Source organism: Trachymyrmex cornetzi, unplaced genomic scaffold (assembly GCF_001594075.2).
Source record: "Trachymyrmex cornetzi isolate Tcor2-1 unplaced genomic scaffold, Tcor1.1 scaffold859, whole genome shotgun sequence".
In the NCBI taxonomy this organism is placed as follows: domain Eukaryota; kingdom Metazoa; phylum Arthropoda; class Insecta; order Hymenoptera; family Formicidae; genus Trachymyrmex; species Trachymyrmex cornetzi.
The window spans coordinates 31179-58522 of NW_017300200.1; the positions used below are offsets into that span (position 1 = coordinate 31179).

The 27344-nt window shown below is 38.5% G+C and overlaps 1 protein-coding gene across 1 annotated transcript in view; it reads left to right on the forward strand.

The window, feature by feature from the left end:
- The first annotated feature begins 908 nt into the window (after window positions 1-908).
- Window positions 909-27344, forward strand: part of sif (guanine nucleotide exchange factor still life) — a 39740-nt gene continuing 13304 nt past the window's right edge. Inside the window, 15 exon segments of the mRNA XM_018519960.1 lie at window positions 909-1629; window positions 3764-3945; window positions 4169-4287; window positions 4522-4729; window positions 5518-5765; window positions 6452-7001; window positions 8101-8451; window positions 9039-9095; window positions 9176-9347; window positions 13729-13956; window positions 15281-15410; window positions 25491-25633; window positions 26128-26191; window positions 26193-26417; window positions 27099-27242. Of these exon segments, the coding sequence (XP_018375462.1) occupies window positions 1460-1629; window positions 3764-3945; window positions 4169-4287; window positions 4522-4729; window positions 5518-5765; window positions 6452-7001; window positions 8101-8451; window positions 9039-9095; window positions 9176-9347; window positions 13729-13956; window positions 15281-15410; window positions 25491-25633; window positions 26128-26191; window positions 26193-26417; window positions 27099-27242 (2991 nt within the window). The 5' untranslated portion in view covers window positions 909-1459.

The following is a 27344-nucleotide window of genomic DNA, read 5'->3' on the forward strand; positions in this document are numbered from 1 at the left end:
TTCTAAGTGATTAAGACATCTGTATGGTCAGCCGTGTTTTAAAACTCATCCTATTTATGTATTGAGCTAAAAGAAAGTTTATAATTTTAACTAATAATTTTCGAAATTACTATTCTATTTATTTCTTTGGAAACAATATTTCTTATGGATATAATTTTTTAATTGATAAATAATTTACGTTTATGTCTGACCAAAGTCAGACATATTACTACTTAAATGCGATTAGTTAAATATTTACAAAGATTTTAAATTATTTGTTATCTTAAATATGCATATATAAATATTACTATTAAATAATAAGCTACATTTTTTTTTGTAAATAATTAGTGAAAAATTGAATTATGTGTAAGAAACAGGAAAGTGGTCGCCAGTCTGACTATAACGTCAGTTATACTACTTGAAATTAGAAATTATAACACATAATATGTTACTATTAGTATAATCTTATATTAGTTTGAAAACTTGTTTATTACCTCTTATTTTATGTCATAAAACATGCAATAATAGGTTAAATTATAGCTATAAAGTATGTCGCAAATGAATTAATAATTAGAATAACAAAGAGCTGTACCCAATTATTACATTCATGAATATGTTACAATTTAGCTTTTAGTTTAGCTAATCATTATTTTTAATAAAGGTGTGAAAAGCAATATATGTATACAATATACATTATTGATTTGAAAGATGCAAATAATACCATAAATACAATAAAATATAAAATCGAGTATGTGTTTATTTTATTAAAATAGTTTTATTAAAATATAAATATCATATTGCATATCATAAATAAATAAATACTGTATAAAACTAAAAAAAATAATACTCCAAAAGTATAATTGACAAATAATTCTCTTGCATGCGAAAATAAATGGTTTACGAATTAATGGTGTTGTTTGAAATGCGCTTTTCTCACGGCTAATCGATTTGCGTCTGTTTGCAGCAATCATGCCAGGGACAAGCTGATGACTATCGATGTCTGCAATGATGTGACAATAAAGATACCTCCTTCCACTCTCTGATAACTCTGGGATTGTCTCTATTACACACAGTGCTTCCCAATAATACACAATTCAAGGATCAAACCGCGCAAAAAAAAGCAACGTCAAACCGCCGACCGTGGTCGGCGTCGTGGAAATCGGTGCCAAAAGTCGACAGAGACAAGCCGTACAAGCCAGCCCCGCGAAAGTGTGTCAAAGAGGAACCGAAGGGGGTGAAATCGTGAGAGATAGAGAAAGGGAAAAATATATAGACGCAGCGAGAAGGATCAGGCCGGATATCTTGAGGAACGGGGAGGACAGGACGGGCGGATACGTGCTAAGGCGTGTCGAGCCGGAAACACGAACGGGCATCACGAGTACAGGGTGGTGGTGACGCAGGCAGAGCGGTGGTGGTGGTGGTGGTGGTGGCGGCGGGGCAGGCAGGTGGCGGGATCTAAGCCGGAATAAGAGCAGTTAGAATGGGCAACAAGCTCTCCTGCAGTTGCGCACCCCTAATCAGATCAAAGACGTATCGTTACGAGGACAGCCCATGGCAGGCCGGTGCCAGAGGCGGGATGGGCGGCGGCGGAGGACGCAGGGGGGACACTGGCCACTTGCTCAGGTGCGGAAGCTTAAGAGACAGGAAGAGGTGCGCATACCATACCATTCAACCATTGAATCACTCTCCATTCGACCATGTTACCACTCTTTCTCTTCAATGATTACCATACACCCCTTGACTGTATGCATTATACTGACTCTCTTTCTGTCTCTATCTCCTCTTTCTTTTTTCTTCCTTCTCTCTCTATTTTTCTCTCCTTCTATCTTTTTTGCTTTGTTGTTGATATTTTTCTTAACTGCATGAGAATAAAACATGTGGGCGATGAGAATAACATTTTTTTCCATAGATAATAATTTATTAAATATATAAATTATTAAAAAAGATAGTGCTATTATTGTATTGTTACATTTGTCTGATAATTTAAGCAGTTAAAAAGTCACGCGATAAGATCGTGACATTCACACGATTGAAATTAATGAGTTTCCATTTATATAATGTACCGATGTCTCTTTTTAAGATTTTCAATTAAACATTTATTTTTCTGTCGATATAGAGAAACCTAATTACGTAGCATTAAGAAAAATTTTATTTGTTTAGAAAATAGTTTCACGAGAGCTTAATTTGAATTTTTCACATACAATTAGTATATTTTATCGCACATTGTTAAAAAACATAAATTTACTTCCGTTACATGTAATGGAAGTAAATTTCAAGCAGGTACATTAAAAATATTTAATATTTTCAATAAAAATAAAGTTATAAGTAACTTAAATTTAACGTTTTAACTTATATTACATTTCATGCAAATCTACATAAAATTTAATAAAAAATGCACTAAACTTCGTGAAATTTTATGAAAAGTACTCTAAATTTCATGTACATATACACAAATATACTTTTCAGTTGCAGATACATTAAATTTAATTTAGTGTCACAAAATTGAATTTAATTTATGTAACTTACAAGTACATTAAATTTTATGACATTTTTAACAGTGCATTATTATCCTAATGATTATTGGTTTTATTTTAACAAGCACTCTGAAGCGTTTATTAAAAAATGCAGTATACAAAGATCCGTACTTGATATATTATTTCGTAGCACAGTGAGAAGCTATATACCTTTGCAGCTGAACGTCGCATCAGACGTCGCGTTTTATTCACGTCACCCAGACTGTCTCATATTTTCTTTATTAAATTCCTTTTTTTCCAATTTTATCTCTCTCGTTGTGCTTTCTTCTCGCTGTCTTATTTGACGGTGCTTACGTCTTTGGTCCTCACCTTCCTTTTGTTTTTCTCTTTTGTTTTTTGTCCGGTTGTTCGAGCTGATAGCCCATTCATCACGGCCGATAGCTCGTTTTTCTTATTCGGATCGTGATACGCTTGATTAACTTTAAGTAATATTGGTGCAATCTCGATATATTCCCTTTTATATTCCTGAACGGGCTTTTGAGAAATAATACGCACTAAGAAAACCGCGCTTTACGTTTCGATAACAGAAGTAACTGTTCTTTTTCTGCTATTTTTGCCTTGTGCTACTAGCCTGGATTTCATTTGATGAAAAAAAATTATCCCTTGAATACTTTTTCCCTGACCATGTTGTTTTTACATTTTTATATTTCTCGTTTTTATACTTCTCAAATGCACACTTTCACACGCACGCACACACACGCACGCGCGCGCGCGAGCGCACACACACACACACACAATATAATCTACTTTTATACACTTCACCCGTACACGTACGCTTCGCATGACTATTAGTATTTTTGGTATCATTACCTTCTCGTCCACTGATTTGATGTACAAAATTCAATGGATATCGTTTCTTCGGAATTAAAAATAAATATCTGCGGATCGTGTAATTTTAATGCAGAAAAAGCTCGACGTTTACGCGGTAAATGCAGATGTAGCATGCACGTAATATATATGCGATTTTCCACCGACGCATGTGATGATTTCTATTTTATCCGTTTGAAAATAAAACGACCGACGTCATACGGAAATATTTTTATGCAATTTCAACGTAGTATCGACTATCGACGAAGATATATAGCGAAAAATCGAATACTCTGGATTATATGGACCATTCTCATGTTTCTTTTCTCATTTTTGTGTCACGCCTGCTCTACTATTTTCTTTCCTTAGAACTTTCCTTAAGTGTATCGATGTTTGAAAAATTACGTTGGCGTAATACACGATGTAATGACGAGAGTTTTTAGGCTTTGGGCCGAAGTGTTCCATGTAAACTCGAGCGGGGGTGGGAGCAAATGGCAGCAGGTGTCCGAGGATTTGGTCCCGGTGAACATCACCTGCATCCAAGACTCGCCGGAATGCGTCTTCCATATCACCGCGTACAATAGCCAGGTCGATAAGATTCTAGACGTGCGGTTGGTCCAGCCAGGTGAGCCATAATTACAACATGTATTTTAAGATACTCTAATTAAATCTCGATTCTTTATAGAAGGAAGAACAAACAACGTAAAAAAATAATTGCAAAGATGTATCTATCTTCGCAAACTGACTTTACTTTCAGAATAATATCGCGACAATTGAAGGTGGCAAGAGTTGTGGAGTTTAATACGAATAAATCTTGCAATAATTAATATGACGTAATTGTGTTTAAGGTACGCGTATCGGCCAAGCATCGGAGTGCTTTGTCTACTGGAAGGATACAGTGACAAATGACACGTGGGGGCTGAACTTTACGTCTCCCATAGACGCAAAGCAATTCAGAGAATGCTGCGTAAGTTTAGTGATGTTACACTTGAGACACGCATTTTGTTACATTATACATCATCGCCACAATCCTGTTCGCTATCACTCTCTCAGCGCGTCTCTCCGCCTATTTCCTTTCTCCTTCCCGAGTCGCGCGCAAGGAAGTTGAGACGATACTGTAGGGGTGACACACAACAAGTCCGATACAAGTCCCATTCGACTTCTTAGGTCATTTGCAGTCACTAGTTAATTTTCCATACAGTCACCATCGTTCAAGATTTCAAGGAAAGCGTCCTCTTCTTACTCGTTGAAGCTCGAGCCACCGAACAAGCAGAAGATCAAAACACGCCGAAAGCCGCTGTCGACACCGGCCTCACCGAGCCGATCCAGGGAACCTCAGTGTACCTGTATGACGCCGGAACAATATGCCCGACTGCGCAGCCAAGATACCAGATACCGAAGTCCATGCGGTACGTGCGATTATGAAATATTTTTTTATATTTATATAATTTATATATTTATATTACGTTTCCTTATATCCATTTCTATATCGTTTGGAATGAAATAATTATAAAACATTTTTTTTTTCTTTCATTATAATGTATATACTGTAAAAAATTTTTATGTAAAATTACAACGATTATATTGAATAATTTTAGGATCCACTATTAAAGATGTGTATGTGTACTTTACATATGAAAGTAAAGTTACAACTTATGTACAAATTAAATTATTCTTTTCTATAGTAATTAAACAATTTTCAAAAATAAATTTATTACAATTGAAGTTTATAAAAATATTTACATAATAATTTGTAAACAAATTACGTACAATTTTTCTTAAACTATATTATCGATATATTTAAACGTAAAATGCAAATATAATATATATGACATTAACATCATATTATACAATATTATACAAATTTACACATTTTAAAAACTATAAAATATGTTATTATTTTTGTGCAATTTTCTATTTCATATAAAGTTATATTTATATTATAATAAAATTAAATGTAAAAGTTTTATTTTTTGTAATAACGCACTTTTATATATTTTCCCTATAAATTGCGTAATTTTTGCACATATTTATGTAATTTTATATACTTGTTTTACAGTGTATATGATTTTGATAGATAGAACACCTTAATATTTTTGAAAAATTTTGTTGTGGCAAATAAATAATAGCAACATAAATTAATAGACATGATTTTATTAATTATATTATAATTTATAATTTGGCCATGCTATTTTAGGGCCGTCTACACTTCCACGGACCATAGGGCGATCCACGGAAATGGATATGACGCCGGGACGAGACAAGATAACAGCGGCCACATCCAGCGCGTCTCTCTATGACAACGTTAATAATACTAGTGCGACACCAGGGAAAACACCAAAGGCCGGCGACTCAGCCAAGCAGAAGGAGAAACAGAACGAGACATGTCAGACGACTCCGAAGACTGCCAACATTGGAATCGGAACGGTCACAGTAGGATCGCAGGCAAGCGTCAATCTCAGCATATGCATCCTCCTCATTAGTCATTACGTTTAAAATTAATAAATTTGAAATTTGTAAACAAATTAATATTATTTTCTCGTTTTCGTAAAATAATTGATCTGTTTTCTGTTCCTGTACTAGACTGCACTAGAACTTTCTTTCTCGCTTTCAAACATACACCCCTATGTCACTTTAAGTTCCAAAAGTGTACACTAGTTCAGCTACAGAAAACAAACCTAAAGTTACCTTAATTCTATGTACACTTTTTATTAAATAATTTAATATTTTAATTCAGTGATGTTAAAACAATTAAAATATTAAATTTTTTCAAAAGAATTGTATTTATTTTTTATTACCTTTTTAATAATGAAATATTATTTGACGGTATTTCGAGCAGAATGTTAATTTAACAGAAAATGTTTAACACAGTAACATAATAACTGTTATAATTTTCGTATATATATTTTTATTAATAAAAAGGTTATAGCATAGGAAAGCAAAAGGAATTTCAGGTATGCCATAATAAAAATGGCACTGAAGGTTAAATAAAGTTATTATTATTACTATTTATTATTATTATTATTTATTATTATTAAATATTTCATGAAAAAACTTCAACTATAAATCATGTCCATTATATCGAAATCAAGAAACACTATTTTGAGCTTATTAATTTGCCTATTCCACAGATCGACAGCCCAGACGAAAAATCTACGATATCGCCAAAGAAACAGAAACAAAGTCAGGACACGTCCACGCAGCAGAATGGCATCGAAATGCTAAAGTCAGAAGGCACCCAGGCCGGCGGCACTTTGCAAATTAAGTCGTTGCGCAAGGAGCAGCTCCATCACACCAAGTCGGCCGATTACACTGAGCTGGAGATGCAGAACGGCAATCTCTTCAATATTGTCAACAACAATCACGGTCATAGATCGAAGAGCAAGAGCACCGACGACATGCGAATCGAGAATGCACAGAACGGCGGCATCAGCTTGGATTCGAATACCCTGAAACGTATGCTAAAGCCGATGCCGAGTATCGACAGCCCGGTGACGTCGCCGGAGATGACGAGGAAACGTCACAGCCACCACAGTTATCACTACCATCCGAGCAATAACAATCAGAAGTACATGATGCAGGAGATTGACAACGAGAATTATGCGCATCCGTATCGCGCGCCTTACAACAACAAGTTCCAGAGTTCCAGGAGCGCCCATGACATGAGTCGGCAATACTCCGGTACGATTTCTTCTTGCCACGTATTGCTGATTTTCTGCTAATTTCTTCTCGTGATCTTTTTAGATAATTTTTAATCGTTTTAATGTCGCCCTGGCATTTAAAATTTTCATTGTACATTTGCAATTGATAAATGTCTACGATATAATAATATTTAACTATTTGGATTTAATGACTCAACGAATGTGTGTGTTATATTAATGTTTAAATATTTTGTTAGTTTCATGAAATGTGATTAATGTTTAAATATCAGTTTTACACGCTGTAATTTGTTATTTAAAATATGTTAAATTTTTTAAGTGGAGTAACGTTATCATTGTTGAGATAATTAATTAACAATTCTACAAAATTATTCGAATTAATATTAAAATTTTTAAAAAATTTAAAGAATAATTACTTATAAAATAAATTATCACGGAATCTCGGATAAAGTTCTCAACAAGGAAAATGTTTAAAAGCAATTGAAGAAGGATCGATCACGTAACTTTTTCCTAAAAATACGAAATGTCCCGTATAACTTTTTGAAAGATTATAATATAATTGTTATTTATCGTAAAATGACAAGATTTAATCGGGCGTGATTTAAAATGGCAAAAAGTAAAAAGGTGACAAAGTTCACATCGTCAATTACGTGATCGATCTTGGCACGTGGTCTCTTCTCTTGCTTGACCCCATAATACTGGCGAATGCGTAACGCTATAGGAAGTCCCTACAACTAATCGGCGACTGATCCTATGACGTCCATCAGTCCCTATAACCTTTAGTTACACCCTCGGTATAACTTAACATGCGCACAAAACGCACAATGCGGCAGCCAGCCGGCTGCACTCTAATGAAAGTCACGGGGTCACCCACCACTTCTTGAGGCACCCCCTAACATTTTGTTGCTCCTGACCTTACATAACATGCGCACTAGGAGACAACGTGGTTGTCCTGTCATCTCCACGTCGGCTTCATGGTTCATTCTTGAACCGACCGCTTCCCGGGTTACGCGTTCGCCGTTCCCGATTAACTTGACACGTCTCGCCCATTGATCAGCGCCGCACGTCTCATCACGTCCGTCGTACATCCTGCACTCTCGGTTGCACCTCTCTGCCCGCAGGCGGCAGAGGCAGGACGTACTTAGATTCGGAACGTAATCGGTGCACAGGTGACATGTCGCCGCCTTCGGATAATGTCATCTTCGACAACCAGTGCTATGCCACCACACCGAGTTCGTCGAACGGCAACTCCGACATGGAGCAGCCAAACCACTGCAACTCCCGCCGCTGCAACGGCGGCCAGACATATCAGCAGAGTATGCAGTCGGTGTCGACGCCGGGCAGCCCGACCAGCCGGCTGCTCCTTGAATACGAAATGCATCTCAGGAACACTCTCGCCAAGGGCATGGACGCAGAGAGCTATAGCCTGCGCACGTTTGAGGCTCTACTCACGCAGAGCATGGAGAACTTGGGTGAGAACTTGTTTTTATCTTTGACAGAGAAAGTCAAATGTTCAGTAATTTTTTATCAGTCACGAATTCTGGCTTAGAACGCAGCTTAATTAATATTCATAATGAAAACTAAAAGTTTAATTAATATTTGTAATAAAAGAATGCATTTTTTATTATAAAAATTGATTTTTCTCTATTTCTTTTAAAAACTATTTTTTAAATAATTATCAATCATTTAAAGTGATCGCTTTGATGTGGAATTTTGTTTAAGAAGTGCATTCCGTCGTAAAATTACTTGCATTGTAAGAGAATAAAGAACAAACGTTTTCAGCAGAAGATTTCGTAGGATTTCTTTTTAATGACTCTATATAACACATGGCATTTAAGAAATTAAATTTCAGGAGGATAATTATGTGCTATTCTAGTGATCAAGAAACATAGTCTTTTTGTGTATCCTACCGACCCGTGTTCTTTTCAAGCGAACGAATTAATTACACTTTAACTTTAACCTTTCCAGCTTTTATTAAGATGAAACTATCGAAATAATTAATTGTAAAATATTGTCACACCATGTATATAATTAAAACGAGAGTCTTTACGTTTTTCAGAATTTGCGGAAAACATACCGTTGAATGTTCAGCGCACGCCTCACGCTTCACGAAGACGTAAGTTGATCGCATGCTGAGAATTGAAAAAATACACGAGTATCGTATCCTTCGTTCGTAACCAATTATCATGATTACAGGTTCCAATTCCAACAAGTCGTCGACCCTGCCGCTGTCGTACCGCTACTGCAACGAAAGACAGAACAGCAAGGACCGAGATGGCTATTACAGTGATCGCAACGAGATGGTGAGAGAGAAGAGAGAGCGAGACCCCGATCGGGATCGCGGCTATCTCAGCGACTACAATTCTAGGTAAATTACCGCTCAAATCCATGTTAAGATCAGCATTTGCACTATAAAGGATTTCATGCTTCCGCTTAATTCATCGCGCTTTCATTCGTCTGAACAAAAACTGAACTTAACTGGATGGTACAGAAAGAATAAATCACACATCTTTTTATGCAAATATAATTGTCTAGTTGAATAAGAGAATAAGATTTCTCACGTTTAAAGTATTTTACGTGTAAAAATTATATTATAGAAGAAGAAAAAATCTTTATTATACTTACTTTAGCATTACGTGTAAAAATTATGTATAATCCTTGTCGTATAAATTCTACATCAATGAAGAAACGTATGTTCGATTTACGTAAAATAATATGAAATATGCGAAATCTTATTTTTCTCATTGATTATTCAGTAAAAATATTTTCTCTGTAATTATGGGTTCATTAAAAGCGGTGCGTTAGGTATGATTTTATAATCACTTTGATGTTACTTTATGTAGAAATCCAAACGATTCTCTACTTCTAATTACTTTTCAATTATTCTCACGAGATCGAAATTATCTTTCGAGCATTTACTGGAACTTTGTATAATCTGAATTAATCGATTCATTGACACATTTCGCCTGTCCCATTGAAATATTTCTCGTACAGTAGTACAAGTAGTACAAGATCACATTAATTAAAGCGGACGCGCGCGATAGGCCCGATAATAGCCATCATCCCTTCGATTGCCAAAGGGTGCGCATCGAAAAAGGCGCGAAAGTCGCCGTTGCGAGACTTTGACATTTAAAAGAGCTGCGCCCTGCGGCCGCTGGTGGTGGTCAATGAGACGTGCTCGTCCATTAAGGGCGACCTGGATAATATCACCGGATGTGGTATCGCCTATCGATATCCCGCGGGCGGCGCAGGGAAAAAAAAAGAATATCACGTGCGCCGTGAGGGATATCGATAGGCGACGCGCGTCGACGGGCGTCGCGTGGTGTCTATCGAGGTCTATCGAAGGTACGCCTCTCGATAGAGCGCTCTCGGCCAATATCGGCGCATGCATGCATCATCATCCCCGCCGGTTGCCGGCGCGTTGTGCATCACGGGTCAGCGACGGTGGCTGTCAGTGGCGAGCCGTACCGTGATAAATATAGAAATCCCGCGAGTGGGCTTCAGCTGGACGGTGAGAACGAAGAAGAAGGGTGTTCCGTGGTAGCACCGACGAAAGAAAGAAACGCGCGCGCGGTTGGAGATTCGCCCGCGCGCGATTTCCCTGCCGAGTGACTTCCGGTGCATCGAGTCGCGTTCGACGGACGGATCGGGGAACGGGGTTTTACAACAAGAAATTGCGCGCGTCTCGCGTCGTGTCGTCCTAGGCTGGTGCGAGATGTAATGTGGTGGTCGGAACGGTTGCGTTGTGATGCGCCGGGTGCAGTTGTTCACGTGAATCTTTGATAAATATGAGGTGCACGAAGAAACATCGCTGACGAACCGCTAATGAACTAATTGCATTTGGGTGGTAATGAATGAAAGTGCGAAATGTCAAAGGGAAGTAAATCTACGTGAATCATTGATGACAGCAGGAACACCACACGGAAATCAAATCATTTTGATATTTTTGGAAGGAAGATATCTATCTCGCTGTGTCTCTCACTGAGATTTTAAATAAAAGTTTGAAACTTGAGAGAATCAAGCGGGATAAGATGTTGTTATTTCTAATTATAGAAAGAGACAATTTTTCGACATTTATTTTTGTCACTGTGGAAAAATGACAGATGGATGTAATTTCTAAACAGAATCGAGGAGAATAATTGCCTCGCCGAGAAGAGTGCGGCTGTCAGTCGCGCGAGAACGAAAGTAATAATTACATCGGCGCTGGTGCGTTTGACCATATGCAAACAACGGCGCTTTGAAAACGATAATTATTTCGTCGTGCCGCGCGTGATTGTCGGCCGACCTGAAAAACGGAACGAGAGGAAATAATTGTTTCGCCGTTGTTCGCCACGAACGGCAAACAATCATCATTTCGACGCACCGGCGATAATCATCCCTTCGTTATCTAGTGCAAACATCGAATTAATTACAGGGCTGATCGACGTCACCGTCAGCTTGATCCATGGTGTAAATATATCCGATTTGACGTGAACGTTGCTTGACGTCAGGAGGAGTTAAGTTAAGTCGCAACAATGAGCTACAATCTGCAACGCAAATACAGATCGCTCGAGAGGCGGCGGGAGTCAAAGAAGATGCCGAAGATGCCGAAACTGCCGGAGAAGGTGTTCTATCGGATCCTGGATGACGGATCCGGGGATCAGTCGCGAAACAAAAAGCACGTCAAGTTCCAGCTGCTCGGCGAGGAGGACGACGACACGAAGACCGACGTGCTCTGTTCGGATTTCTCACCCGTACCTGCACGGTACTGCGCGTCGTCCGTGCATAGAACACGGATAACACATTTAATCCCTTGTACTTGGATATTGTTTACGCAATGATGTTCGGCAAGAAGAGCATTTACTTTTTGCCGAAATAAATTCTCTCAATAACTTTAATGTTTTTTTGAAAGCTCGACGGAACTCCCCGCTAAACATAAAGTAACGATGACATTACATTAATATTGTAATTTTCCACTCAACAATATAAATGTAATATAACCCACGTTGTACATAACAGTTACAATGTTGCATTTAGTGGGAAAAGCAGCTTTACAATTGTTGTAAAATTCTTTAGTATGATTGATCTTAATTCCTTTTGTCCTTGATTATATATTTAGATCTATGGTACGTTCGAGGAGAGGCTATTAGCGCTACTTCTGTCATTCTATCTTCGTTGTTTATTAAACGTTAAACAAAGATGGAATGACACAAATAGCGCTAATAGCGTCTCCTCGAACGCATCTCTAATGAGTTCCTCATTAGATTTAAATGTATAAAGCTCGACTACACTGTCTCTGAAAACTTTGTTTTGTTTTAAAGTCGAAAGAGGGGAAGAGAGAGAGACCAAGGGAGTTCCAAGCCTCGCTTAAAGTCAAAGTTCAATGTTAGTGCAATCAGGCCTAAGCCAATTAAGGACAAGATCACTCGCATTAAAAAATTTTACAAATTGCAAGCTGCTTTCTCTGCTGAACGCAATTATTGTTGACTAGGAAATTATAACATTTTGTGTATGTTACTGTTACTTTGTGTTTAGTGGATCGTTGTACAAATGAAATGAGATTCTGTTTCTAACTGATCTTAGCAACCGATTTATGATACTAGCAGAGGCACGAAGGGAGAGTCATAAATAAATTGTTATTCGAGCTCGGAATTTCTTACCCATAGAGCACAAACAGTAACAATATAACATATTATAGGACCGTATATGTGATAACACAAACTATAGAAATCAAAACTTTAAACGGTTTAGCTGGATCTTAAATGCTTGTATGATTCTTGTGTGAATTTATATACTACGGATGTAGTCCCCAGAAACGCGCGCCGAAATGATTTTTCGGTCTTGAAAACGCTAACTCTACTAAATTACCCCAGTAATATCACGAGTTAAATTAACTAGCAATTTAACAAATATTTGATACTTATTCGCATCTTCGAAACGATCTTAATAATGTTGAATAACATATTAAAATCTGTAAATAATTAATTCTTATTGCGAAAAATATTACCTCGGCCGGGAGTCGAACCCGGATCTCTTGCATTCCGTGCGAGTAATATTTTTCGCAATAAGAATTAATTATTTACAGATTTTAATATGTTATTCAACATTATTAAGATCGTTTCGAAGATGCGAATAATTTCAAAAATTTGTTAAATTGCTAGTCAATTTAACTCGTGATATTACTGCGGTAGTTTAGTGGAATTAGCGTTTTCAAGACCGAAAAATCATTTCGGCGCGTGTTTCTGAGGACTACATACGTAATATATAAATTCACACAAGAATCATACAAACATTTAAGATCCAGCTAGATCGTTTAAGGCTTTGATAAACAGTAACATTACATTGATATTGTAATTTCTCACTCAACAATATAAATATGAGTAACACATATTATATAGTTATATTATTGAGTAGGAAATTATAACATTAATGTAATGCTACTGTCAGTTTGTGTTCTGCGGATATATGTCAAATATTGTTACAAACAAGAAACGCAATACTGAAAAAAAATCTCGTACTTTGTTAACGTTTTACACTATTAATCTCGATTGTACAAGTCAAATATCCTTTTACGTAATTATTTTCGTATCAATTTATCAAATGATATTGTATACAGATGTTACTCGAACTTGTAAGAACTTGTGTCTATTTACGTTGTGTCGAAGCGGAGCTTCTAAATACAAATACAAGGGTTTTTTTTCGCGAAATACGACAGTTACGTGATGTACCGTATATAACCATATGATCTACATGATGCACGATACTTGCAGATGCGCCAGCTGCATCGGGGAGTCCGCGCGCGCACAATGGTTCCGGCATTCCGACGGATGGCAGTCGGGTAGCTCGACCTTCGGCTCCGGCGCTTCGAGTTCGATAAATCCAGGCTATTCGGGACACAAAAGAGAATCACCCTGGGATTCTCTACCGTCCCTGAGACACGAGGGCAGTCTCAACGACAGCGGTTACAAGTCCAACCGGACTGACTCGCTCGAGCAAAGGTGAGGGAGACAAATCCCTCACGCGTGGCCCAAGTTATTGAATCGACGGTCTTCGTGCGGGATCCTCGAAAAAATCTCAACACGAGATTCTAAAGATAGATTCTTTGATCGGATTTTACTTTTAGTTGTACGTCCGAGCAGCAACTCTCCCTCTAGCTATAAGTAATTTAAAAGAAGGATAATGCGCGCAAGAGATTTATTATTACAAGTAGAATGTAGGGAAAGATGTCCGGAAGAAATTGCGAATTTTATGGTGCAAACATGATTGGTGATTGTACGATGAACGCAGGTGTAAAATATATCTATGTAAATTTTATGATTATTTGTCATTTTTTGAAAACTTTTTTCGATTATGTATAATCGTCGGCGAAGGTGCAAGACACGTAGACTAGCTTCGCCACAGAAGAAATCATTAATAGTTATCTAAGATGTTCATAATTTTTGAACATGTTCATAATTTTAAACTGTAACATTTTTCACATCACATTTATCATATAATTCAGATTTTTATTGCATTTTAAAAATATAGAATCATCTAGTATTAATTAATTTATCAATGGCTTTTCTAAAAATGTGTGAGTACACAGTAAAAAAAAATATAAATATCTGTAGTTAAAAGTTAAAAGAGTCTTTCGGCACAATGCGTACTTGTACTTTAGTGTTCTTATAGTTGATGTTCATTCGCTACCATCTACCTTTTGTTGCCATATACTGTTCGCATTGTCTTCCATACTTTCATTGTGCTCTGCGCTTCCCTCCTGCTTTTATCGCATATCTCGACTGGTCTCTGTATTGTCGTAAAAAACGGTTTTATTAATCTTAATATTAGTATCCCTTACATTAGCACAATAGGAGCATTAGAAATATAATTTTTGCAATATACTGCAAATGTTAACAAAAATTTTTCACTCTGATCGCGCAGTAAGATACGATCCAGTTTAATATAACTCAATCGCATTTGTATCTCATCATATAAATGGGGAAACACGCTCTATATATGAAATAATTAAAAAATAGTTGCCTGTGTGTAAACGTCGGAGATTACAGCTCTCTACTTTTAATATTTCATAAAGCATAAGCTGAAAGTAAAATATGTACTGAAAGTAAAACATGCACGAGAGAGTATGGGAAATGTAGGAAAAATTTGCTACGAATTTTTAATAATTTTGTAAGAATCAAGAAATATACTTTTCAAAAATTCTTTTTTAACTGAAAGCTATCGCGAAAGAGAAAGAGAGTGTGTCTGTAATTGAATGACGTTTATCTCGTACGCTTTTGTGGCATTTGTGTCGTGGTATTCAGTTGGATGTGTTGCATATTGCAGAGGTACTTTCGACAGACAGGACAGCGTCAGATCTGATTACATGTCCGACCGAGATGGCAGATACGGAATTGTTCAACAAGCTTCATTGGAGAGCACCGACTCGAGGCTCTGCTACTTGACGTCTTCCGAAGTGAGTTATCCAAGCACTCGTTGACCTTATCAACTTGATACATCCAAGTGCCATTCGACGATGCCTTTGTAGCGCAGTTCGTATTCATGTTAAGCATGGCTATACGTGCGAGAACCTACTTGGATGTCTTGCGTTGATATTCTGCATGTCTAGAATGTAGAATCCCCGTCAGTTCCGAATAATTCTACGTATTGGCGGTAGCTACAAAGCTAGATGTCATAGATTATTAATAAAGATTGTCTCTTAATTCACTCCGGTAATCGATAATAGTCACTGTGGAGATTAATACTTAATCCCGCGCTTAAGAATCGTGGGCGTACCGTGTTAAATATTAAATCTAATTACGCGTCTACTCTAATATTAATTAAATACGAGACGGTAATGCACATCGACCGCGGAACGCGATTGTGATTATTGATTTAACTGGAACTATTGATTTTGTGAGACAATATAAAGAAGATATATATGATATACGTATATGTATGTACATATGTATGTATATGTACACGAATAAACGTTTTATAAATTGTATTATATATATATAAAACAATTTCTTGATGAAAGTAACGTATTAAACTAAAATAGACATATATATATATAATATTAACAAAAAAGTTTAATGTTTCTCGAAATAATTACATATTTTCATTTCATTCAAATTTTATTACAGTCATTTCAAATAGTAATTAAAACATAAATTAAATCATAAATTAAATATGAATATAATTGATAATAATGTCATGGTTTCCTTTACTTTCTTTATTTATATCTAACGAAAAAGTATGAAGTGTGTGTATGTGTGTGTGTCGTATGAGTTTTTATTGCTGCTTGGCTTTTTTTCATCTCTCACCCTTGTTGCATGCGCACACAACACAAAACTTTCCACAAAAGCGTATTTGCGACGTGGCGCGGATTATTCTTAAAGCCCTTTTTGTGAGAAGATTCTTTTTCTCTCGCGTTCTTACCATCCATTTGTAATTTAAAATGGAACGAAGTACCCAGCTGTACTTGCGAAAGCTCAAATCGATGAGCGATGGTGGCAACCGTTCCCGAAGGTTGTAAAACTATACTTCAAATCGTGGTAGATAAGAGCTTATTTTTGCATTAAAACAAATGCATCTTATGCATTCGATAACTAGTTCTATAATCATATTGAGACAAAAGAAATACAATTTCTGCAAATCTCTTTACGATATGATTTATAAATGAATTCTGAATATGAAATAATCTTCTCAGCAGTTCTGTAAATTATACTATATTCTCATAGACATTAATTCATTCATTAATCTTATTATCCTTTATTTAATTATAATTATATAATAAATTTTACACTGAGAAAAATTTCTGATTAAAAATGAACGAATCAGAATTTTCTGGTTAAATCTATTAAATTCTGGTTGAGATAATCGTATCTAATTATGATGACTAAAATTGTGATTGGTATGATCAGAATCTTATTGATCTCTATTTTCAACTAGAATTTTTTCCAGCGTATATATTATAATTTCCTATTAATTAAATTGTGTCTTTTTTAAGTTGTCATTGGTAGAATGTGGAAATTTATATTTAATCTTTTTATTATTATAATTTCGGATGTTTTTCATATTTCTACATTTTTACATTTGACTTTTTCTATCAATGTGACGTATTAGTACACGCAGGTACATTTCGCAAACGTTTACACAACGCCCTAGAATTACTTTCCGCTTCTAATAGTTACGAGAAATTGCGCAACTCTCTCGGACTACCTCCGGATGCACAAATTGCACTCTCGCACTGGCCACGCCTATCATGTAACGGCGTTACAAAAGAGGTCAGCGCGAATCGAGGAAACGGAAATACACGTACGTGTCGATCAATTCGCGATGTCCCATTCGTGGACAATTCGGCAGACGAAGGATCACGCGTGTCACTTCCTTCTATTTCATCCACAATCGCGCAATGGCTCTCGCGGGAGATCACCGTGCTAATGTAATTACTTGAACTTTCAACGAGTGCATTGTGCGGGCGCATGATCCGCTCTTGTGTACGAAGGGCGTTTATGTGTGACCGAGGAACATCGATAACCTACTGACCCTGTGTCTCGTTCTCGCGAGCCGCTCGAATCCATCGCTAATGCAACCCCTTACAGAGTAAGCACCCTGTCTCGTCTCGGTTGTTTTGCACCGCAAATAGAAACGTGTAGGTGTATGGGTATGGAGATATATATATGTATACACAGATAAGTGGAGGTCATGAAATGGGTGGAGTTCGTACGTGTACAGGAATCTGAACGCGTTTTACCGCGTACACATATATATGCATATACAAACACACCCCGTCGCGAACGTACATATATATATATACGTAATATGTGTGCCGCGCGATGGTGTCCATTACGAGAATCAACTGCGGAGTAATGAAGATTCTGTTAGTTATGCTTGCGCAAACGTTGACTTTTACTCAACTAATTGTCGAACAACAGTTTCTATTATGCCACTTCAGTCTACTACGTTTTCATACGGCAGTTATACGTGAAAGAATCGAAGGCCAGTATTTATAGTCCGTTCTTATTACAAGACTGTTTTAAATAGTGTCTTAAGACTTTAATACAGCTCTGTAATTACTAATTGGTTTATGACATTTTAATACAATTTTAATACTGGGAAAAATTTCTGGTTGAAAGTGGGCGAACTAGAATATTCTCTAGTTACCTCAATTAGAAATATGACAGATTCAATTAGAAAATTCTCAGAATTTTAATTAGGTAATGCAACCAGAATTTTTTATTCAGCGTACTATATATTTAAAATGTTTTAAATATAAGATTCAATTATGAATACCTAAAACAAAAGGTTTTTAATTGGATATAAATGTATGTATGTATATATATATTTAAATTTAATTATATAAATCTAATTAAACTTACAGAGTGATTAAAGTCATAAAGCTTAATACTATTGCGAGATGATACTCTTTATTATCTAAAATAATTTAAGAAACTCCATTTCTCAAGAAATTATTCAAATTTAATTATAGAAATCTAATTAAACTTAAGAGTGATTAAACTATAGAGTGATTAAAGTCGTAAGGCTTAATCCTGTTGCGAGATAATACTCTTTATTACCTGAAATAATTTAAAGGACTTCATTACAAGAAATTATTCATATTTTACGTTACGTTCCACAAGTGAGAGAAAGATTCAGAAAAGTCCTATTTCGGGAAATGTATTAGTAGCTCTCTCGAAATATAACAATCTCTCGTAAAGGTCGGGGGCTTTAGCGGCACTTTGTGCGCAAAGACACGCGTCTAAGGGTTAATAGGTCGCGCCGAGATTAGCGGGCCGAGCGAGAGTAAATAAGAATCGAGCACCTCTGCACCGTTGCACAAGTCGAGCAGCAGCTTGCGCCAACAGGTGCATGCGCAAAACGCGCGCAAATCTTTCACGACTTTGATTCTTCAGCGTCGTTTTTCGTCCTCCCGTCACGGTCGCGTTGGTGACGCAGTTGCGAATCGAAAAGATCGTAGATTGACGGGCGATGCGATCGACATTAGCACGTATCTAATTCAACCATCCGCACGTATAAATCAAACGGACCGTATTGTCCCGATACCAGAGACGATACGCTCCACTGGCGGCACCGACGTTTCTTATCGCCTTCCGCTGCGAGGAACTATGTTGTAAAATTCAATAAAACTTCACGTCGCTCGCATGCGCGCCAACCCGTTATACATAATCCGCGTAGGATTATTTTTTTTTTATACCCTTCTCCTTGATTCCCTTTACGGTGACGAAAACGAAATACACGACGGTAAACGCGAATAAAAGATCCAAGTATAGATAAAAGCCGAAGATCGGTGCATTCGGTCGTCCTTGGAGAACGTTTGATACGTCAATGCGATGAAAACATAGAAATTATGAACATTACATCTGTTCTCTTTTCTAGTTATATTTTTACTTTGCTTAAAGACGGGAATCTTACAGAAAATAATCTTATTTCAATTATGGGAAACTTAAGAGAGTATATTAAAAGGGGGATTTAATAGAGAAAAGTATCGAAATTAATTTTACAAAACTCTGAAATTTTATGATAACGATCCTTTAGAGAAAATTGCAAAGTGATAGATAAAGGCAGAATAGCATCGAATCGAAAAAGCTTCTCATATAACACCGCTTAAAAGTTTCTCGCCGCCATCCTTGACGTCCGGAAATAAATTCGTCCGAGGACGCGGCTCCAGAAAAGTAACCCAGCTGCCTCTAGAGCAGACAGCATTCAAGGAAGAAGTAGGGGAATTGACCTCCATTTATTGAGATTCGTTCGAGCTCTCGATTCTCCCTCGAATCGAATACTCGTCATTGGGACAGTGGTAACAATCATCGCGTAGCAACTTGGCTGTCAGCGTCGATCAGTGCAACGCGTCGCGTTTTCCCCCTCGCCTGTTTCTCTCCCCCGTGCATCCTCGATGATGCATACCACCCCTTTCGCTCGTACCTCGTTTCGCCTCCGAAGTGTAGCTCTCCCACCTCACATCGCGGGCACTACCACCGACATCCCAGTGCCAACCACCCTTCCCTTCCACGGCATCCCACCCCTGCTATCACAGCTTTCTCCGCTCCTCCTCGCCTCCGCTCGTTCCTGCAATCCCCCTTCGACCACCACAAGGACCGAGGTATTGATTCCCCTCGCGGTAGCAGCTCCTCTTCCCTGTTCTCCAGCGGCAGTCTGGAGCGAAACGCGTTCGCGGCTGCGGACTTGGTGACATCCGCGCGTAAGCGAGAAGGAGAAAAGGGAAAAAAAGCAAACGAGAGAGAGAGAGAGAGAGAGAGATAAAGAAAAAAAAATAAAAGAGTTCCCTACATCCCAAGAAGTGCAGCTTGTTCGCTTAAACTGATCGCGATCGGTACCAACATCGGTCGCGAGACCTAACCGTTTCCAGCGGTGACAAAAGATCTCTCCGCGCGGCGATGACGGGAGTCCTCGGTCGCGAGCTCGCATGCAAGGGGGCCCATCGATCGACGGGCGCGTATTAACGACTACGCATTAGTAGCTCGAGGACGAGCGAGCGACCTCGTGGAGAACGCGACGCGGGCACGACGCAGCTTCTTCTCCCTCTACTCGGCATCCACCGCGGCTCGCACCCGCTGCCGGGGCGCGCTTGGAGAGTGCGGCGCCCGCTGATGCGCCGATGCGCGGGCGCCGGAAGTCGCCGAGCCGCGCGCGGTACACGTCCCCGGACACGTCGGCAGCGGCGCCAACGACTCTCGACAGCCCGCTGGAGAACGCGATGAGGACGCGCGTTCTCGTGTAAACGACTGTTCCGATCACGTTAATCACGTCCGATCCGTCTTCGGCAACGAATCCACCGCCCCCGCAGAGAGAGAGAGAGAGAGAGAGTATTCTCGTGGAGACTTCTATCCTTCTGTGCGATCATCAAGTGCGAGATTGTAAACGTTCCACGATGGCGCGTCATCTGAAAGTGATGACAAAATCCTCGAGGGATTCTCCGCATTGACACGGGCTGGAAGTGCAACTATCACTCGTCGGGACTTCCGGTTGAACTCGACGAGGAGAATAACACTAGAGAAGTTCTTCAGAAGTCTCCCGAAGAATTGAAACCAATTCCCAAAAATTGCGAAAGAAGGATTCTCGCAGGACGTCATTGGGCTTCGACGACGAATCTTCGCATTATGATGCGGACCGGAAATTAAGCCGCGCTGCAACGCGCTGATCGCTTCTTCAGGAACTCGCGCCGAATTTGCGGTCGCACGTGTGAGCTTCTCGACGAGAAGCGGTCGCTACGTGCCGGCGCGTCTCGACGATGGCAACATCGTCACTGGGTACCTGGAGCCTCTTCTCCCCTCGCGTCAACGATCAGGCTGATTTCCGCCGTGGAATAACTTCCGGAGAATCAAATATAGGTCGATCGGCGAACGACTGACTTCAGCTTACCGATATAAAAGCTACGCGAGGGGAGACTTTACTAGATAGATCGCGTGAAAGAAGATATATCCGAAAAGGGGGCAGAGATCAGATAAGGTGTCAGAGTTTATTCGAGAGTATATTCGAGAAGTGGTCAGTTAAAGATTGAAATAATATATTTAAGATGCAGTTGAAGGTTAGATAAGGAGCGGCTGAGGGAGTGTACGATGGTTTACAGCGCATTTTTCCGCGAGAGAGGAGAAAATCGATGCTTTGAGAGGATACCTATAGCGATGTGTGGGAAAGGAGGGAAATCAGCTGGAGAGGAGCGAGGATCAACATTCAGAGAGAATATCTATATGTATACCTAAGTACAGAGCGAGAGAGTATTTTTCTATGGATAGTTCGTTTCTATTATATAAAGATAAAGAAGGGAGAAAGAGAGAGAGAGAGAGAGAGAGAGAGAGAGAGAGAGAGAGAGATAGAAAATATTCTATATATATTATCAATCATCCCCCAACGTGAAGGCGAGAGTTGGAGTGGCGTCGTCCACGATCGTCCGGCCGTCGAGGACGACGATACTTCCTGCTGCACCCTTCTTACTTAAGGGAGGACTCTCGAGGAATTCATGTGGATTCTAGTGCAGGAATTCCTCTGCGTATAAGTACCTGCGAACACCCGCGGCGGATCTTTTGCCGCGTTCTTCGTGCGTCATCGCCCATCCTTTGAATTCTCGAGATAGTTAGATTAGACCGCACGTAGTCACAAAGTTAACGTTAGGGAGTCTCTCTCTAAGTCGTGATTGATTTTAACAGTGCAAAAGACGTTTGCCTTAAAACAGAAGACTTTATTGAAAAATTCGAGGAAATTTCGAAAATTCTTTGAATATATAAATTCATCGTAAAAACTCGACGAATTCGAGTAGACCCGATGAACCCAATTAACGACAGCTGTTTCGCTGTCGTTCCAACTTCCGGAATGTATACCGGTTGTTTACATTTTATTCGTCGTGCACATTTGTGATCGGCGCGCCGATTGAGTATTGGATTCTGCGAGCTATAATTCCGGTGAGCAGCTGGCGCGTATACAATATTTAATTGCGAAAGAGAACTTTAACGAGGACATCGACTTGAACTTCGAGGTTCATTAAGATCGTGGGAATACAAAGCGATTCTCGAGGCGACACCATCGAGCTTACGCACCGCGACAATCGATCGTACGAGAATATCTCATCGAGTCCCCCACGTGGATGTTTTCTTCTGCCGTCCGCGAGACAATAATGACACCGTCGGAGGAGGAACGAGACGCCGTGACCGGCGACGATCGGAAACCTGAGGATTCCGTCCGACGGTCATCCCTCTTCTAGGCACCACCGCGGGTTCCTTCCGCGTCTCTTCCTCGTTTATTCACCGCCGACTGCGAACGACGAATGATGGTAGAGCCGAGATGGTCAATCAAGTGTACGAATAGCACCCTGGACTTGCTGGACCCGAGCGACGATTACACAGATCTGAAGACGCAGCATCGACGACGTTGTTGGAAATACTTTTGCTGGTGCCGCAGGCATACGATCAGCGTGATATGCATTAACGAGTCGCGCAAGCTGTACTGGTTCAACTGCCGGAACGTGCAGGAGAAGGTGACGTACGGCTCGGGCGAAGGGTACTACCACAAGTTACTGCGGCTGGTGAACGGCGCGCTCAACACCTGGGCGCAACGCTACATCGACGGCCTGAGCGTGGCACGTCGCGAGATTATGTTGAGGATCAACGGCAGCGCGGAGAACAACATGAAGCTGTTAAAGGAGGGCTGTTACTGCCACTATCATCCGCACATGACGGCGGACGCGTGCAACGCCGACTTTCTCAGAAGAGTCGTAAGTTTCTGGGCCGACGAGAGCCTCAGGGGGATACGCGAGAGGCTCCGCGGCATGATGAATATTACGAAAAAGGTAGAGGACACGAATCGCGAATCTCTTTATATCTCTTCTGGAAGGAATGTTTCTCGATATTGTATATGTCCCCAGATATATACGTATATTAATATATATATATATATTATATATATATAGATATTTTTCCCGGTATTGCGACGATCGCACCAGGATATCGCTCGTATTATTGGCATGTGCTTCGGCCAGAGAAGCGAGAGTAGAAAAAGGACACCAATCAAATCCGTGCCTCCAACTACGCCGTTTCCGTTGGACTTTCGTTCGTCGACCCCCTGACTACTCGCACTCATTCTCGCACTCGATATTGCATCTCATTTTCATCTCGCCATCACAATAATTATATATGTATAAACTCGAAAAAAATTATTACGTTACTTCAAAAGCGTTACATTCGCGGTGGGAATTAATAAAGAATTTTGAACGCGATAAATGAGCGAAAATAACGAGGGGATGGACAGCGAAAGCAGTGGAATTATTATTAGCACTTTGCATTTGCGACGCGGCTGTCTTTTTGTTGTAACGCGAGTAACGTAGAGTATTTGGCATGTAACGCCTACGATAGTTCGTGAAAATGATATTCTTGTGCAATTAAAAGGGCTTGTAAGCGAGCCTCGCTAAAGTTGCATCGATACTAGTTGCCACCTTCGAGTAGCATGCGCTGAATAAAGCTATGAGAACTCTTTGCATCTCTACTGCAAATTGTTGGTAATGCGAATGTCATCCTTCTTCATTTGATATCCCTTTATTTATAGTAATAGCCTGACATAATTATAATAATATTGATTAATAATTGGTTACCTATATTTATCCGTATTTAATTTAAAAAGATTTAACACGGTTATATACAGGGTGTCCGATAATTGTTCTGACGGAGTTTGTGGGCATGTAGAGCGGACTAAACTGAGACGAAAAGTCTTTTACCATTTCGCAATAGTTAACAAGATATTAATTGCTAAAAATTACCGAAAATTAGTGAAATTTATTTATTTTCTTCTCATAGAACACTCTACGAATTTTTTCAGAATTTTTTATCAACTTTTTAGTACTGCATTTTCTCATTTTTATCAACATGAGAAAATACGGTATTAAAAAATTCTGAAAAAATTCTTAAAAAAGTTTTAGAGCTCTATGAGAAGAAAATAAACAATTTTTGTCTCTTGCAGTTTTTCTGTAAAGTTGATAGTACTTGAGTAAAAAGATTATTAAAGACCAATTTTCGGCAATTTTTAGCAATTAATATCTTGTTAACTATTGCGAAAATTACAAAATGATAGACTTTTCGTCTCAGTTTAGTCCGCTCTACATGTCCACGAACTCCGTCAGAACAATTATCGGACACCCTGTATAATAAAAATGCAATCAAATAACCGAAATGAAATAACAGTTGGACTACGAATTAAATTATTTATATAACAATTACAATAAACAATGAACAGATGTTTTGATTCGACTATTTTTGATGATATAAACAAATAACTTTAATCAAATAATTTTAATTATATAATTTCATTAAATTGCATTGTGTGATAAAAATATTTGAGAAAATACAACATTTTTTAATGAATCAATAAATTAAATTAAATTAAATTAAAATAAATATAATGTAAATAGTACTATATATACGTATATATAAAACACTGTCCCTATTTGGAATTCCTAATTGCACTTTTAGATAGAAGAACTCTCTATGAATTATGTATATATAAAGCATCCTGTCATTGTCAGTAATCTCTAGATCTTATCTCTACATATACCTAATCATAATCCTTTATCAATATCACCTTATTTCACAATCGCACAATACATTTTTTCTACGCACATTTTCTGTCTTTTATACATGACATATATTTCTTTTTCATACGTATATACGGACGATTCTGTTCCTTATAGAAATTTATTATTATTAGAAGATAGTGATTAATAATTATATTTATTTTGAGTATTAAAAATACTATTATTTATAGAAATGTTTTTGATATTCAAAATAGATAAGTAATTTTTAGTATTAAATTAGCAATATTAAATCAGATTTCTGTAAAGAATGTCAAAAATATAGCATTAAAATTTTATAAATTTATATCTTTTTGTAAAGTACAAATATAAAAAATTTTGAAAAGAACAAGAAATAATTGATTATAAATTTAACGTGGAGTCGTCTGTATTTGTCTCGATTTTCACAGTGATAAGTGCTCTTACCGCAGCTAGAGTAAAATCTGACGTATTTTCCAGATGTCGGACGATGATAGGATGTCTCTCACCACTGCCGTCAGCGATGATGACGACGGTGAGAGTGCTATAAATTCGCCCTATCGGAAACAGACCGGCACGGCTGCAGCTTCGTTCAATTGCACCGGTGCAGTTCGGAAGGCAGGGTACGTCTCTCATACTTTTTTCTTTTTTAAAAATAATGAGCCTTGAGAATCTGCATATAGATATCTCGCATAAGTTGACATAGATATATGAAGGCCACAAACGAAGATCAATCTAAGTCACAGTTTTTTGTTCAGTTTCTAGAATATCGGATTGTACTGAGATTATCGGATTTTTAATCGAATATTATGATAATGACAAATATTTATGCAAAAATTACCTCCTTTCGTTTGTTGTAAATTGATTCAAATTAGCATAAATATGAATATACATACGAATGAACGGTGAACATTTTTACATAATAAACATTTATCATTATGATATTATTCGATTAAAAATCCGGTAATCTCAAAATAAATTTAATTTAACGGGACAAGCGGAAATAATAGAAACAACAATAAATATAATATATTAAGTTGTTTTTTAATATAATATAATTTTAATAAATTTAAATATAAAGAAAATAAAAAAGATGACAATGCTTCGGAATTTCTAGATTTCTCAGCGTGAAGAAATGGTTGTTGCGCAAGAAGCATCAGATCGAGCTAGCTAAAAAGAGAGGCTGGGGGGGGGGTTGGGGAAGGCTGGAGGGGTTATTGGGTTTGCTTGAAGGGCACCACGCTCCTCTTCTATCCCTGCGATTCACAGGAGAGTAGGGCCATGGAGGCAGCACCTAAACACCTGATCATCGTCGACGGTGCGATCATGCAGCCGATTCCCGAACATCCAAAGAAAGATTACATATTTTGCCTGAGCACCGCATTTGGGGACGCCTATCTGTTCCAGGTAACAAAATTTTAACGCGACTTTGCCGTAATCTGTAAAAAGAAATATACAAATATAGTAAAAGAAATCCTATAACTCGCAGATATATATTGAAAAGATTCTTCCGTAATGAAATATTCTTTACTTTTTAAACTTTTAATAGTAGAGATCTAATTAAATCAAAATGTGAAAGATGAAAACTAGACTTATACATGACCAACCTAATTAGCGCAATTCGTACGTAACGTAATTTTGCTATTTTTATGTACGAACTTCTTAATCACCCTCCCGTCGAATATTATCGCAAATAGTACGCCAATTAAACTTGGAGTAAGACCGTCGTAGGGAGTACTATACACGGCAAATTATTGGAAAGTCAAAGGGAACAATTATGCCAGCTCAATTTGATCTTCGTACTTTAGTAGCCCTCGAGAGTGCATTAACCGCGCGAATTGTTAACTAGGTGTATTTAATTAACCCCGTCTCACGAACTCGTTCCCGGGTCACGCAACACGGCGAACTTTTAATAGTCCGCTGCCGCTACCTTAAAGCTTGCCACGACTTTAAATCACTTGGAAGCGTGAGCGACATCGCGAGCGACGATCGATCAGCTGGGCGAAGTTTGCCGAGGCCGAGGGGGAGGAATCGAAGGTCCGAATTCTGGTTCAGAGAAAAAACATGGTGTGTTCGTTTTGTGTTTAGGCGCCGTGTCAAGTGGAGCTGGAGAACTGGGTGAATAGTATTCACTCGGCGTGCGCCGCCGCGTTCGCGCGTCATCGCGGCAAAACCGGCACGCTGCACCTACTGCAGGAGGAGATTTTCCGTCTGGAAAAGGCGATCGAATCTGTACGTAGAAAAAGTTGACTGATGTGTAATTTTGTCAGGCTCAGCTTGTTCTATAGAAGCATCAAAAGTTTCGAGAAAAGTGATAAAAAGAAACTTATGCAT